General features: G+C 40.0%; 1 protein-coding gene across 1 annotated transcript in view; it reads left to right on the top strand.

Moving 5' to 3' along the window:
- The window catches only part of LOC119734338 (transmembrane channel-like protein 7), a 29,550-nt gene extending 14,297 nt beyond the window's left edge, over positions 1-15,253 (top strand). Inside the window, exons 6-17 of the mRNA XM_038207785.1 lie at positions 715-809; positions 1,911-2,080; positions 2,682-2,829; positions 3,749-3,910; positions 4,899-5,065; positions 6,288-6,405; positions 8,231-8,328; positions 9,111-9,218; positions 10,578-10,784; positions 11,742-11,897; positions 13,812-13,890; positions 14,734-15,253. Coding sequence (XP_038063713.1) covers positions 715-809; positions 1,911-2,080; positions 2,682-2,829; positions 3,749-3,910; positions 4,899-5,065; positions 6,288-6,405; positions 8,231-8,328; positions 9,111-9,218; positions 10,578-10,784; positions 11,742-11,897; positions 13,812-13,890; positions 14,734-14,916 — 1,691 coding nt within the window. The 3' untranslated portion in view covers positions 14,917-15,253. The remainder of the gene's footprint in view (positions 1-714; positions 810-1,910; positions 2,081-2,681; positions 2,830-3,748; positions 3,911-4,898; positions 5,066-6,287; positions 6,406-8,230; positions 8,329-9,110; positions 9,219-10,577; positions 10,785-11,741; positions 11,898-13,811; positions 13,891-14,733) is intronic.
- Positions 15,254-16,697: the final 1,444 nt, after the last annotated feature.

The following is a 16,697-nucleotide window of genomic DNA, read 5'->3' as shown; positions in this document are numbered from 1 at the left end:
CAAACTCACTGGTTTGACTGGAATCCTGCTGCTGCACAATTTTAACGTGTTTTTAGATTGGGTTATGGTCGAGAATAAGCTTTATGTGGCCTCTCTGGACTCCCATTATATTTGCACTAAGTTCAGTCGGGCACTATTTGCAGTCATCAGCCGACATTTGAAGCCAAAAAAATCAGGTAAAAAAAAAAAAAATGTCACTTACCTTTATTGTGATCCGTGGACAAGGTTTAAAAACAAAAAATGTTTGTGTTCCAAACTGGAAAAGTACATGAGCGATTTGAATGATTCTTTCTCTAAAAGAAAGCTTATCAATTGGGCTTTCATATCCTAGATCTGGAAAGCGCTACATGTAGAACTTATTTTTAAAAAAAAATAAAATAGGGGGACCATTTGGGTTTCATTTATTTTTACTCACCCTATATATATTGATGTTGATAAAGTACCACAGAACTTTAAAACGGGGCTTGTGTTTAAAACTCCGTAACTTGAAAAGTACATGAGTGATTTGAATGATTCTTGTACTAAAAGAAAGCTTATGAATTGGGCTTTCATATCCTAGATTTTGAAAGTGCTACATGCAGAACTTCACTAAACCAATGGTCCCGATATTTGGGTTTCGTTTTTTTTTTTTTACTCACCCTGTATTGTGTAGCTTTAGGTAGGTTAGGGTTGTGCGACTCTCATGGTAACAATATTTTGTTATTCTGTCAACAGCAACAACATGTGAGGCCGAGTATACAAGCAGTGTGGACCAACAGTGTAACACCGGAAACACAGGCCAGTGCATCATTGATTTCATCGGTGGCACTGTAAGTATACATGTATGGCTTTCAAATGCCACTCTGATGAACACACAAGACCCACAAAAACAATTCTCCCTTGGAGTATATTCTGTGCAGATCCCCTGTGAATAATATGAAAACAATGTTATTTATCCCTAACTCCCTAGGCATTTGCTAGGACGAAACCTCAATCCCGCAAAATCCTCCAACTGCCTCCATGTCAAAATTGCATACAGCGTCAGTCCTCTAAAATCCTCCATTAGGCCAAAAAAAAAAAAGTAAGTCGGTCTCTGGTCAGCGCGCGCATCGATTTTAATCATGCGCGTCAATCTTTTTTTTCCAAAATGTTCCGCGGTAGCCCCAACAGCGCCCTCTATTGCCGCACCTGCTCAATTTTTTTTTACCAAAGAGCACCAAGGAATTGGAAATTGCACCAAGGCAAATGATCGAGAACACCAAGGCAAATTATGGAGGACACCAATGTACCGGTACATGAGGACACCAAAAAAGCAAAATAGTACCCCACCTTGTCTGTATAATCCAAGCTTGAAGAAAAAAAAAAACGCAAAAGAAAAAAAAAAACCCGCGTCCCCGCGTCAATTCCGAAACTTTGGTCTGACCAGAGACCGAATATTTTTTTTTTTTTTGGCCTTATTTTCTTGAATGTGGTCCTTGGAGGGGTGACCGCTGCCTCAATCTTGCAAAATCCTCCAGCAATCACTGTCAATATTTTGAGGCAGAGCCATCCTGGAGCAGTACGGAGGATTTCAATTATAATCTAGGCCTAAATTTATGCATGGCTGAGCAAAAACAACACAAGGTCCGGCTTCAGACCTTGACACCGTGGATCCTCCAAAATCACCCGCACATTTTTGCCATATAGCCTCAATCCTGCAAAATCCACCATTTACAAAAGAGGATTCGGGAAGGTTTAGGGTTAAGCGATATAAAACCTAAATAGAAATATTAAACATCAAGCAGGCATGCAATGAAACCGAAAGTGGATAACTTCTGTACTTTCTTTGTCAACATGTACTGCGTGTCGTTTATTTCTTTCTCTCCAGATTTGCTAAACTAAAAAGGTTTTTATCCGGATATTGTCGTTGTATGGTTTGATCTGACTTGCAGGGTTGGATGGAGCAGACAGCGTTGTTCTACGGCGACTATCCCCCTTCATTCAGTAACGACAACAGTACAGATATCACTGTGTTCCTAGATAATGTATACATTCTTCCCCTGGCTTACCTGCTGACCTCGGCCGGCTACTTCCTGCTGTCTCTGCTCCTGATGGTGCAGTAGTAAGTAAACAAGTGTAGACAGCACCCGATTTCACAAAACTCATCGTAACTTGAAAATGGGGACTTGAATAGGGACACGTCGTATCCCTACGATACGTCGCAGCTGTAACGCGTCCTGCGATCCATTTCACAAAACACGTCGTAAGTGCGACGCTTCGTAGGTGTATTTGTAGCACAACTCGGTGACTGTTTAATGTATTTATTCAGTATACAGTAAATCGTCATCTGATATTCAACAAAGAGTCGTGGGATCTCCTCTCGAAAAAATTTTCATATGTGAAACAAAGTGGCGGATGTGTGATGCCATTTTTAAAGGAAAAACAAGGTCTCAGTGGACTGTGTGGTTACTTTAAAATTTCAACTGCAATATTCCAGGCTAATTCATAATTATTCAATGAATTTCTATTTACAACTTTACACACATTGTCTTGGTATGATAATCGCTAAAAAAAACTGTCAGAGGCAGCCCCTTATTTGCCAACGTTGTGAGAGCCACATTAGTGATATGAAAAGCCACATTGTTATCTCTGAATACCCCATCAGGTTCATGATGCATGCGACCTAATACTTGTCTTTCTCATTGGTTAATTTTTTTTTGCAGCACTGCGGCTGGCTTCAAGGAAAGCCTGGGCAACACGGAGGACTATCACTTCAAGTATTGCAACAAGATCTTTGCAGCGTGGGATTATTCTATGACCGACGAGAAAAACGCCTACCTGAAACATCGGAGCATCCACTACATACTCCAGGTGAGTGCACGCCAAAGCAACAGTATTGTAGAGAATGAAAGTTCATTTCAATCCCATTGTTATATCAAGTAAATAAACGATACCTTTTTTTGAACCTGAGTTACAGAGCTCGTATCAGGAGCTTGCGACACCATCACGGTGTCCTTATCAACTGGCGTTGTTGAGGCCCTCACGTGACCAAGCTTGGCAAATAAGGTGCTGCCTCTGACAGTTTTTTTAGCGATCTGAACTGATACGTCGAGCTCTGTAACTCAAGTTCCAAAACAGTATCACTTATTTACTTAAAAGTATCCAAGCTTCAGCAAGTTGCTTTAGTCTGAAAGTTGAGACTTGGTTGAGATTGTCTTTTAGATAAAAGTCGACCTGGAATAGAGTCCCGGGAATCCAAGTCTCAGTTGTGTACTAAAAGGGACAAGTGTAACTTCATTATTTATATTCAGAAATGTATGATAAAATCACATGAATCAAAATGAACAAATTTAGGAAGTCGTAATTTCACAGAGGATGCTCTTCCAGGTACACACAGGGTATTACAAGGTACGTGGAATGCTGAGGTCCAATGGTTATGGTGTTCGACTCAAGTGCCGTGGTACGTGGGTTCGAAACCTGACGGGGAACATAGTGCTTGCGTTCTTGGGCAAGACACTTTACTTCATTTGCCTCTCTCCACCCAGGAGTATAAATGGGTACCCTTGAAGGGAGAGACCAGAATGCGCTGATCTCGAGCTGCTGCAAAAATGCAGGTCTCATGGCCTGATGAACAGATGTAATACTTGTGAAGTGCTTTGAGACCTTTGGTCTCAAATTAAATTGTGAAGTGAGTAATGTAAAAAAAAAAGTAGATGGCAAATTTTTATTGGTGTTGCACATTCTTCGTGGAGAATACGGCGTGATGTTTTATTGATATTTTCCTCCACAGACTGATCTCGAGGAGGCAAGGCTGAAGCTGTTACGAGCCAACAGAACCACCTTGAAGAAATGCAGGCTGTACCTACTGCGGCTTATCCTTAACGTAGTGGTCCTGGCCATACTAGGTGGTGCGGGCTACCTCATCTACTATACCACCGACTTGTCCGTTCTGGTAAGTTGCATACAGATCGTCTGCATAGTGATCTTTGGTGGATGTCGGATGTCTTAAACTTATCAATCTTTTGGTAATCCTTACTTTTAGGACCCCGTTCCTATATAGGAAGGGAAAGGCTCACCAAAACAGTTGACTAAATGACACTCAAAATTGACATTCTGATATTTCTTGACACATCTGAACAATTGGCAATGACACCTTCTTGACTTCTAAAGACTGCTTTAGCCTGCAAAAGTCACTTTGGTACTGGACAGTCATCTGCAAAAGTCAGTTTTGAACAGAACTCGTAAAAAAATAGAGGTGTCCTAAAAGTAAGGATTACCAATCTTTTTTCAGAGATCAAAATTTGGCGGGGTAGAAGCATGCAATTTTTTAAGCAGATAACGCTGCGGCAAGACATCACTAGTCCAATTCTACTTTGCTTATTATACAAGTGTATGGTCAGTTGCACCTAGTGAGGTATCATGTGCTTAAAATCTACACAAGCTATATCACATCGTGCTGGGTCAAAACTATCCTGTTCATTCAGTTCGTTGTGCACCTGACGATATGCATATTAGTAAAACCTGCAACCACGTCTTCATTTGCACACATTCCGTTCACAATTCAAGCCACCAGACTACTGAATGGATCGTTCTTTTGTAACCAGTTGGACAGGTGCTATTGTTGTCGTGTGCCTCAAATTTAAATTACTTGGGCCCGGTGACTTTTGCAAAACTGTCTTCACAATGGAATTGAGACCGCAACAAAGACCTTATTTTAGCCACAATAAAATTGTATGAAATTTTGTCGACTGAAGATGGCCGAATTGTGTGTTACCGGATATTTTTTTCAGCTGTGGTTATTACTGAAGCTCCTTTTTTTCACATCTGTTGTGGCCAGTGCTAAAAATAGACTAAGGCATAGCTGTAGACACCTGTTGTGGACACCGTCTCAGTTCGAGATTGGCGACTTCATTTTCTTTGTGTTTTTTTTCCGTCCCCAGCATTCAAACATGCCAATCACAACTAACGCCGTTGGGAGCCTGTTGATTGGTTACCTTCCGTCCATCACCATCACAATACTTAACGGTCTGGTTCCCATGATCTTCAACGTCGTGGTCCGATTTGAAGACTACAGTCCGCAGTTTGAAATCAGCATGACCTTGGTCAGGTATAGCATGATTTGTCACCTTTTCTGTTTTTAACCGAGTATTTCTAAACCCCCTGCCAGTGTGGTAGTCGAGTATTTTTTTCCGATTTCTCCGCAAGCCGATCAACCTTTTCAAACTGAAAGAATTGAAAAATTAAGGCTGTGGTAAGTCAAGCTGTACCATTTTGTTTTCGAGTACTGCTATTCGAGTACGAGTACTTTGATGATCTAGTACAATTTTGACATGTCGAGTACGAGTACTTTGCTGCCCGAGTACGAGTACCATCATTTCGAGTACAAGTACTTTGACATTCGAGTACGAGTACGAGTACTCTAACAAAAGTACTCAAGTACGAGTACCAAGTACGAGTACGACAACACTGCCCCCTACCCCCCACATAAAAAAAATCCGCTCTTTCCAAAGAACTTCTAAATAATGGGCAATTCTAGTGTTATGGAAGAAAATGTAATGTCCGACACACAGAGATTTTAAGAACTCTGTAAATGAACCTGAAAATGTATTTTTCAAATCTAATATATATCCATCATCTAGTAAGGGAGATTACAGACTAGGAGTTTGAGATCATTTTTTTTTCTGAACCATTAATTACTTGTAGATATCATGATTAATAGGTCTCTCTCAAAGACGGCAATCTCTGTTCAAAACGTTCAAGGGCCTTTAAGCCCAGTGTCAACTAATTATGCCTGGGCTGTGCCATCCTAAATCCTACAAAATCCCAGAAAACCATCAGGATGCATTTTCATTGAAGACAAGTAATGAGTGTTAGATTTTGAAATGACCGTAATATATAAACAATAAATTAAATCAAATTAGGTTTTGCCCTTCACCTAATTTGATTTACAGCACCCCGACGCAGATATTCCATCTTAGGAACAATAGATTACATGCCTTTTTTTCCTTCACATTTCTAATTTTTGACTTAATTGCCTGGAGCGGGGTTTGAACCTGCAACCTGCGGTTCGCCGTTCCGGTGCTCTACCAACTGAGCTATCCAGCCCTATGTTGATGGTTCCACATTGTTGATGTCTTTGTTCAAGGGGTGCTAGTCAGAAGCCCTAAACCTTGTCAGTTCCCTTGGTGGGTTGCTTGACAAATTTTGACAAAATTGAGGGTCCTCACAGATAGCAGTACTGGACCGAAGGTTGAGACATCTCAGATGTTTCTTCCTCTGTCTTGTTTTCATCACGCGTCCGAAATTGTGTTTCTTCTTTTTTTTTCCAGGACGGTATTTCTTCGTCTGGCCTCCTTGGGGGTCTTGTTCTTCTCCCTCTTCCCACAGATCTCCTGCAGTGAGACGGCCGAAGACACCTGCGGAGTCTGCAGTGCCGGCGACTTGAAAGTAAGTCAGCCGGGCTGAAGTATCATGAAATTTGGACTCTGTGAAATGCAGACTTATTGGATGTTAGTGGAATGCCGCTATAATGAACATCGTGGGATCCAAAGAAAGTGTTTGTAATAACGATCGTTCGGTATAGCGATTTGGAACTGCCGGTATCCTCTTTAGACAAATAGTGAAGTCACTGAACTGGCACTTCTCACATCCCGCAGCCGCACGAGGAGTTGTCACAAAACTTTAGCAACGGGTGGTTTTCCCTTTTATTCGTTTGGGAAATAATAGCCATCTATCGCTCTTCAAAACATTCAAACACGATGTAACCATCGGTGGTTTGATGTTCGGGAATTAAAAGTGGCCCAAACAGTGTTTAATACGCGTACAATTACAACCAGTGAGTTTTTTGTTATTCTGTTGACTTTTTTTTTAACAACGATGTTCGATATGTTTTGTACATAAAATCGTGAGCCAAGGATGATGTTTGGTATAGCCAAATGTTCGGTATAGCGGTGTTCGGTATAGTGGCGTCCCACTGCATTGGGCATGTCTTAGTGGACAGAATTAACGGGAGGGTTAAGAGTCCAAAGAGACTGGATTTTATAGGAGTCTAAATTTCAACCTTATCTGTGTGGCACCTCGAATGTTGTTCCAAATTTTGATTCCCAAAAAATAATCTGACACTGTATCGGAAGCTATTGTTCATACTAGGCAGCCCTGAAGTTGTGGTCTTCATACAGTAGTAATATAATAATAATACTGGAGTCTTATATAGCGTACGTATCTACCAACAATTAGGTACTCAAAGCGCTGGAAATTATGTCCATTATTAGAGACAGGTAAATGAAGTACATGAGAAATATGAGACCCATTGTGTAGCGCCTTTATAAGGGTTTACAAGGTGCTGCGGCGCATTGAGCAACCACTGCCAGAAACACCGGGGCAAACCCCTTCTCTTAGCGATAAGCGTTACTGGGTTCTTTAACTGGCATTACACAACACACAGGACCTACGGCTTTACGTCCCATCCGAAGGACTAAGCAATAATGTGCCTTGCTCAAGAGCACAAGCACTATGTTCCCAGGGTCAGGCATTCGAACCCATGCACCACGGCACACGAGTTGAACACCGTAACCATTGGACCACAGCCCCCATACTATTCCAAGTTCTGTTGTGGTTTACTGTATCTTCTCATGGTTGTAAAATTGTATGCAATATACTTGAAACGTGAAGCTGCGAATGACTGATTAATATCATTTTCATGTAAGGTTGCAAATAAGTGCGTTTTTTTTGTATTTAAAGGGAATATACATCATTTGCTTTTGCTGTAATTTTCAGAAATGGATGGAATTGGGGGGTTGGAAATATATAGCAAATATAGTTACACTGACTTTTTTGAGGTTTGGGGTTCGAAAATGCTATAAAAACCAAGAAAAACAATCATTTACCTGTAGTCTGGTTCCCTGACTCCATTTGAGATGAAACAGAGCAGTTTACATATATATTGGGGAATTGTAAGGTCAGGAAACCAGTCTAGCTGGCTTGTACCCATTCATAGGTGTGTAATCGATTGCAAACAAGTGTGATGGTCAACTGGGGGCCAGTATTTGAAAAAAGCCAGTTTTTTCCAACGCTGATCGGCCGATCAGCGTTGGAAATTGATACAAAAATACCACTTTTCTTGAAAATGACAGTATACCAGGTGCCATGATTTTACAGGATGCTTTACACTGTCATTCACTAACAGTCCAGCAAGGTATTTCAAAATGATTTGGTAGTTTTATTTTTTGATGTTTGCAAATGTTGTATTTTCCCTTTAATTGCAATCCTTCAGTGTTGGGAAACCTACATAGGCCAGGAATTCTACAAACTCTCCATCACTGACTTTGCAGCCGTTGTCCTGGTGGTGCTGCTCTGGGAATTCCCTCGCAAGTGAGTCACTCTTTATTTATTTATTTATTTATTACATTTCTTCACCCAGGGTATGCCCAAACAGTTCAAAACTGGTTTCCATTGGGGCCCTGCATACAATAACAAAATGACTACAAACATGTATACAAATACAATACATTACAAACACAATACAACACAACACAATACAATACAATACAATGGGATTTTAGTGGTTGCCAGATTAGTTAAATGAATAATAAATTGAATAATTTCAGTGGCTAACTTTCCGTAAAAGATTAAGTTTCTGTGGCTTACTTTGCCAAAAAGATTAAGTTTCTGTGGCTATCTTTGCCAAAAGGGAAATACAATTGGACAGGCTCTACTCTATAAATAAAATGATAACCTGGGCAGTATTTTTGCCAGTGAAAAATTAAGTAAGGCTTGTATAAATAAATAAATGAATAACTCGACTCGAATCGAGTCACTTCTCTAAAATGACTCGACTGTCGAGTCACACAAATCAGTGACTTAATTCTCTATCTGCATATCTGTATCTATCATAATAGTCGGTAAAACATCCCAACATCACACCAACTGACAGATTTACCAACTTTGATTATCTATCTCGAAGATGAACAATTGGTTTGTAATGATCAGGTGGATTGTGCACATTTGAAGTAACACTGGTTTGAAAGTGTTGGTATTTTCCCATGTCGAAAAATTCCCATGTCGAAAAATAGACTATTATCTTGGGTGTTCCTTTGTTTGGTATTTTGATGACAGTATAAAACATTTTGTTTCGTGATTGTTTTTTTCCCCAGAATTGCTGCCAAGTATCTGCACTTTGGCATAGTCCAGACCCTGGGCAAGATGGAGTTCGAGATCCCCAAGAATGTTCTGGCCATCGTCTACTCCCAGGCACTGTGTTGGTGAGTTCTTGTGCCTGTTGCGCCTCCACTTTTCAGAAGTCCAAACATTTTTCTTTAACCCTTTCCTTACCATGGGCGACTTTTGTCGACAAGAAGAACCCCCCTGCTGATTCCCATGGGCGACTTTAGTCGACCAGGAAACCACACACAGAACACCCTCAACACAGATTATTTACTACTTTTCAGAAAGGCAGCATGTTGATATGTTTGGCCGTCCATACATCAACCATATATCAGCTGAAAGAGTGTTTTCGGATCGTTCTAATGGTGTAGTTTATTCATAGTGTTACCATTACAAAAAAATGAGAAAAGTGCTTCAGAAGTATCCACGCACAATTTGAGGTATGGAGTGCCATTTGGTCATGTGGTGAAATGGCTTGCAGTTTGATAAATGGGTCCAAATGAAGAAAAAGGCATAACTTTCTTATATTTGCACGTATGGACTTCATTTTTACATCACATAAAAGAGTAAGGTTCAAGGAACAAACTTTACACACAACACCTATGATTTAAATGACTCCTTGGTAGTGAAAATCTGGGTTGAAAAAAGTGAGTTTTGGACTTATGGTCATTTTGTTCATGCTCTAGTGATTTCCACATGACTGAGCAAACAATTTGGTCATGGGGAGAGCCAAGTCAATAAACAATGTGGTAATGAAAGGGTTAATGAAATGGATGTCATCAACAACTCTTCATGTCTATGCAACAAGGTTGTATCTCCTAAAATGGGCCGTACGTGAAACGCGAGTTTCAGAATGTCGAAAGCTAGTATCTCACTTAAAATAACCCAGATGTACACACAAAGTCAATGGACGTCAAGACACGACCTTGTTGCACCGAGCGTTTCCGCGCAAGATACGACTTTGTTGCAGAATGAAGTTACAACCTCATTGCACCTTATTGATGTCCAAAACCAATATAAAGAAAGAGATGTATTCAAATAAATTGTTGGAATGAGTTTTGTTTTCTTGAAAATTTTGTAAAATTAAATTCATAGATGCCTTTTCGTATTATATTTTTTTTTCATTTTGGGCTCCATTTAATTGAATAAAATAGAAAGTGTTTGTTGAATAGGGTGTTTCACGGTAATATGCGCCATCTTGTTCACGCATTGCTAAACGCGGGTGCATTTTGGAATGAATGCATGATGACTTGGAAGCGCCAAAGCTTTCCATTGACTGTGCGTACACAGCAACGCCCGTAAAAATGTCCCGCAGGCAAGATGGTGCGTATTACCGTGAAACACCTTATTTAGATGGACTTAGTTATGCTGACAGTCTGAATTTTGCTCTTGTCTAAAAGTGTAAATGTCGGACTTGGAAGAAAAATATTGATATCCGAGTACTTTTTTTTGTTAAGGATTGGATCGTTCTACTGCCCGTTCTTGCCAGCTATCAGTCTGGTCAAGTGCCTCGTCTTCTTCTACCTGAAGAAGTGGAGTTTGCTGTACAACATGGTGCCGTCATCCCGACCATTCCGTGCGTCACGTTCTGGCATCTTCTTCATGGTCATTCTGCTGATTACGTTCATGGGCTGCATCATACCTGTTGGATACTCCATTGGAGCGTGAGTTACCAATGAACATTTTTTTTTTAAAAGATTTGAAGGGAATAAACAACATTTGCTTTTACTGTAATTTTAAGAAATGGATGGATTTAGGGGGGGGGTTTAGTATTTTTCAGCAAATATCATTACACTGACTTGTTTGAAGTTTTGTGTTCTTAGATGCTGCTAAAACCAAGAAAAACAATCATGTTCCTGGTGTCTTGACCCCACTTGAGATGAAACAGAGTAATTTATAGATGTCAGGAAATTGTAAGGTTGGGAAACTAGTCTAGCTAACTTGTACCCGTTCATGTAATTGATTGCAAACAAAATGCGGACTAATTAGATATGTTAAATTGGGGGTAGCATTTGAAAAAAAAAGAAGCCTTTTTCCAATGCTGGTTGGCGGACCAGTATTGGAAATTGGTACCAAAAAATACCACTCTTCTTGAAAATGACAGCACACCAGGTGCCATGATTTTACAGGATGTATTAGACCGTCTTCACTAACAGTCCAGCAAGGTATTTCGTGATATTTTGCTAGTTTTGTTTTTTGATGTTTGCAAATGTTGCATATTCCTTTTAACCCTTGTTATAAATAGTCACTGGGCATAGTTGTTTCCCCAGACACTGTGAAAATTGGTTTGTGTTTAATTGCACGAACCTTCATCTGGGCAATTCCACGGTTACTCACGTTACATTTTTGATGTACTTTTCAGTTTCCTTGGGCTGTAATTACCTTACTGAAAAGGTTTAATAACTGATATCCCCATGGTAGATAGAGTAGACCTAGACCTACCTAAGCACCAAAGATGACATCCAGAAATATGTGTTGTGTATGATAAACAAGACGCACAAAATCGGTTACTCACGTTACGAAATGTAATGTGAGTAACCGTGGAATTGTCCATCTGCATATTGTACTCCAGATAACCAAATGAGTGTTCACTCTGGGATCTTTTTCTTGTATCCTTACAGTATTGAGCCATCGCGTGGATGTGGCCCATTCCGTGGTCAAGTCACCATGTGGGCCGTCATCACTACAACCATTGAGCAGTTCAACAACTTCTTCGAGGAAGTCTTCAAGTTCATCGGCTCGGCGGCCTTTGTGGTGCCGTGTATCGTCGTCCTCCTGTAAGTACTGATTCAGCAGAGGGAGGGGGCAGAGGGGATGAGACAGCACTGCTGTGTGCAGTCTTCCCCTTAAAATGTGTGTTGCTGCTCTTGAAAGATTAGCTGTTCCTCCCACAGCCAGATGTCTAATTTGATGGAATCTTGAGTGTGGATATGGGGTTTATATTTGGAGAGTGGTTTGGTTATTAGGCAAGGCATTGATGCTGATATAATTGTATGATATGAAATCACGTTGAGAGCATGTAGATCATGTGGAATTTGTTTACGAAATTGGAAATTGCGATCACTTGATGCCAACTTTTACGAATGGTTCTCTTCTGTTGTGCATGCATCAGCGGTGCAAAAAGAAGGAAACCAACTTTTGACAGGAATTTTAACCTAATTAACTTATTTGAACTGTTTTTTTTTTAATAATGTACTGAAGTTTAGCTCTTCGACCATTCGTGGTGAAAAAAAATCGTTGAAAAAATTGCAAGAATAGTGTTATTATGCTGATTTGAATACAGGTCACCCAAATCACTGTTGTCCACGTGTCTAGAGAAGTGTTTTCAAATAGTGTTGTCTTCAAATCAAGCTTTGAAGCTCAGTCAACCCAAGTGGTGGACTGACAGCATGCCGTCACAGAGCACATGGCCCATAGGCTCCATACACAATGTAATGCGACCTGTACAAATCGTTGACATGATGAAAATGTTCATATTTGGTTTAAAGCTACAGTCCATCATTTGCAGCCATCCGAAAAAGTAACTGGCGTAATTATTGTTGAAAAACAAACTTAGTTGAAAGATAGTAAGGGAACTAAACTCCCTGTGAAATTATTCTTTCTGGGAAGCTGTCATTTTGAAGTAATCAACGAAAGAAGGCATTTCCAACGGTGATTCTTAAGAAGCACCGTAGGAAAATTTAAATTAGTAGTTCGTTTTGTTATTCAGCGCAGCGCGCGCAAGTATTGGAACGACGCACACGCGCGCGCGGTTGTTATAATTCGTCGGATCAGTGCCCGACGTCGCGTATAGCTGCAATTCAAAACATGATTCAGTAACTTTTGATTTGAAATTGAGATCTTAGAATGCTGTTTTTCTCGAAATGTACAGCTGAAGCTTAGCTGAAACTTTATCAGGTTAGTTGCTTAGTATCCTTTATTAGATTTTGAACTCTTTTGTTGCTTCAAACGAACAAAATGCACAAATTACAAATGATGGACTATAGCTTTAATGATACCATATAAAATCTGAGGTGAGCACATTCCATGACAGGTTTTGCTTTGTTCAACAACCAGAACATCAAATGAAAAAAAAAATCAAAAACTTTTTTTTTTTCAAATGTCTAGGGGGTTCTAAATTTCTAATGCGATGCAGAAACACCAGATTTAATTGGCATTTTCTCACCGGCAGGGTGTAACCACTTTGCGCGGGGATTATTTTTGCCAAAAGTTTCAATTTTTCGCAAAAGGCTAAATTTTCAAGCCAACTTCTGATATACAGCTAAACGCCACAAATACTGATTCGCAAGAGTCAGTTCAACAGTATTTGCACGATATTTCTTGCAAAAACCTCATTATGTTTCAAAACTCTGGGGTGTGCGCTTTAGCGTAAATTGACAACAGTAGGCTGTGTATGCACAACGTCCAATTCAAGATCAACACACGATCCACCTCCACAACCTTCACGGACTTTGTGCGTGTGTACAAAAGGCACGAGGGATTAGCGTGTTTAGACGTCACCCGGAGGCGAGTCGAGGCAATCTTGACGTCTTAACCCGTCAGCCGTGCCTATGTATAAACACAGCCAGTGCATGTTATCACGTCCTCCGACGCAAACTGGTTAATTTGTCTGATAAAAGCTCTGCTTTACACTGGAAAATGTTTGTCCTTTTTATTTACACGTATCCATTTATTAATTGTTTTCGATGCAGACTGATACTGTACTACTACCACGCCATCGCCTCTGCCCACAATGAGCTCGTGAACCGGCTGAAAGAGCAGCTTATTATGGTGAGTTGACAACGTTCACTGGTACCTGTCACGTAGCCAAGAGTCCAGCAGACCGATCGCAATTTCACAATTTTTGATACTAATGCATCTGTACATGAATCGCATGTAACAAAAAACACCTTAGAAAAATCTTCTAAAAAGAACAGAAAAAAAGTTATAATCTATCTGTGCTGTGTCTGTCTGTGACATTTGTACACTCAGAAAATTATTTTTAAAAAGTGTCTTACGGAGTAAGAAATATTTCACATCTTTGTTTTCCCTGAAATTGAAAATATTTTGTTACAGTTTGCTACTTTACAGTTTGCTTGTTTTCTATTTATTTGAATTTTTTTCCTTTCAATGTTCAATTTTTTTAGTTTTTCTTTCATTTTCATTGTTATCTTTGTGCATTTTTCCCTTTAATCTTGCATCAGCTTGGTTTATAATATGACTTTTGTTGGTTTTGTTTGTCTTTTGTTTGTGTGTCAGATCGTGTCTGTCTTTTTGTTCTTGTGATTACATTGTATAGTCTGTCCAGGCTGTTCCACCCACAAGCCTTGGCGTATGTGAACAGCCATGTAATCTCCTCTACTACTCTGTTCTCAACTTCGCTTGCTATTAATCTTAATTTAAACAATTAGATTCAAAGCATTATTTTTTTCTGGTGGTAATTACCTTCACATTTGTACTAGTTTATTTAAATATCACTGTATTATACTTATATTATCCAACTTTGAATTGGTTTATTGGAGAGTGCTAAATAAATGTCAACTGAGTTGAATTGAATTCTATGCCTCTACGTGTACCATGTAAACATGTCATGAGGTCAGGCCATTGTTACAACATTTCTTTCCCACAATCCAGGAGGGACGCGACAAGCACTTTCTGCTGACCCGTCTCCACGAGTTGGAACCCAACACCAAGGGGCACAAGAAGCGCCACATCCTACCCCAGAAGAGCCAGAAGACTCACCCCCCGAAGCACCCCTCCCAGGCCTGGTCAGGAGGCGGCCCCATGGACGCCCACCCCTTCTCTACTCAATCCTAAAAACAAAATTCAAAACATTGGCATCTGTTAATAGGCCTAAGACGTGATGACGCCACGCTTTGTTTACATGTGCGCTTTCCTATGTAGTAGACGGTCCCCGCTTTGTCTGGCGTCCCGACTTCGTTCCCATAGGAAAGCACATATGTAAACAAAGCCATTACGTCATTGCATGTACGTCTCGGGTCTATTGGCTTATAGCAACGTTAAGTTTTGTCAAATTTTTAATTTATACTGTTTCAATTTCCATAAAACTGATAATAATAGTGGGTGTTTATAAAGCGCACGTATCCACCAGGACTGGTGCTCAAGGCGCTACATCATTATTACCCTGTTTCATTAGGCCAATAAAACATTTGAAAGACAATTTCAGCTCCCTGGGGAGTATACAGCTCGACGCAGCCTTTTCGGTGCAAAGCAGCTGAAATCAACCACAATAACCATCTCTGCCCTCGCAGGTACCCATTTACTCCTGGGTGGGGAGAAGCAGTGCGTGACAAAGTGCCTTGCCCAAGGGCACACGCAACATGACCCCAGGCTGGACTCGAACCCACAACCTGCAGCTTTACCCGCAGACCACGAATCCAGTGCCCTTAACCACGAGGCCAAAGCACTCCAGTGCTATTTTCACGAGGCCACAGCACTAAATGCTATTTTCTACGCATGTTTACCGGTGCTGTCATTCATGTGGCTCACATTTGCACACATCAAATAAAATGTCCATAAGATATGTGTCCATATTAACCGTATTATACAAGGCAGCTTTTGCAAGGCCTGTCTCATTTCTTTTTTTTCTTTCATTTTTATTCCTCTTGCACTTTTTTCCCATAGGTTTTGTACACTTTTTTTGTACAAGTCACTTTGGGAACTCTTTTAAATACGATTTATTTTAAACTTTGCGTTGTCATTAATCATCGTCTGATGATGTGGCGTCATGATGACGTCATCACGTCATGTGATGTCACATTAAAGGTGCATATTTTGAAGGCCTATATTTACAGAACTACATGTCTGAGTGGGTTCAAACTTGGTATGTACCTAGACCGGGATGTGCTATAGATGAAGATTGAAGTGACGTCATGATGACATCATCAATGTCATGTGACATGTTACGTCATATTAAAGGTGCATTTCTGTAAGGCCTATATCTGTAGAACTATAGGTCCGATTTGGTTGTAACTTGCCAAGGGCCTTATTCGTGAGTCGGCCATATTGAAATAACAGTGAGGTAAAATCTTCATTTTTGGATCTTGCGGAGAGAAATGAAAGCAAGTAAATTATTAATTAAGTCAAGTCTGCTTCAATGAATAATTTAAAACTTGTAACTAAACAGTCCATAATGTTTCAAGCTAGATTAAAAAAAAAATGACAGTAAAATAAGGCTACATAAATAGTCTGGCGCCATTCCATTCAACAGATAACAATTTATGAAATACATTCAGGGAACTCGACAAAAATGGCCAACTCCTGCATAAGGCCCATTTACCTTGACGAGAACGTCTTATAGTTATAGATGAAAATTGAACAGACCTCACATTAAAGATGTATATTTTTGAAGGCCTTTAACTATGTTTTTAATGTTTTCAGCTTCCAATACATTGTGTGATTTAATACCCGCCTGTCATGCCTGTATCTTCCCAGACAAAAGAAACCCCAGGTGTCTTCCTATTGTTTGTCCAGTTTTTAAAGCATATTGTCAACACAAACATCCACATTTGATCAGCTACACACTTATCACTTAATACAACCAATTTTTGTTTAAATTTTGTTGGGTAACGTCTTCT

Source organism: Patiria miniata, unplaced genomic scaffold (assembly GCF_015706575.1).
Source record: "Patiria miniata isolate m_02_andy unplaced genomic scaffold, ASM1570657v1 HiC_scaffold_27, whole genome shotgun sequence".
Taxonomy (NCBI): domain Eukaryota; kingdom Metazoa; phylum Echinodermata; class Asteroidea; order Valvatida; family Asterinidae; genus Patiria; species Patiria miniata.
This window is presented reverse-complemented; position numbering and strand designations above follow the sequence as displayed.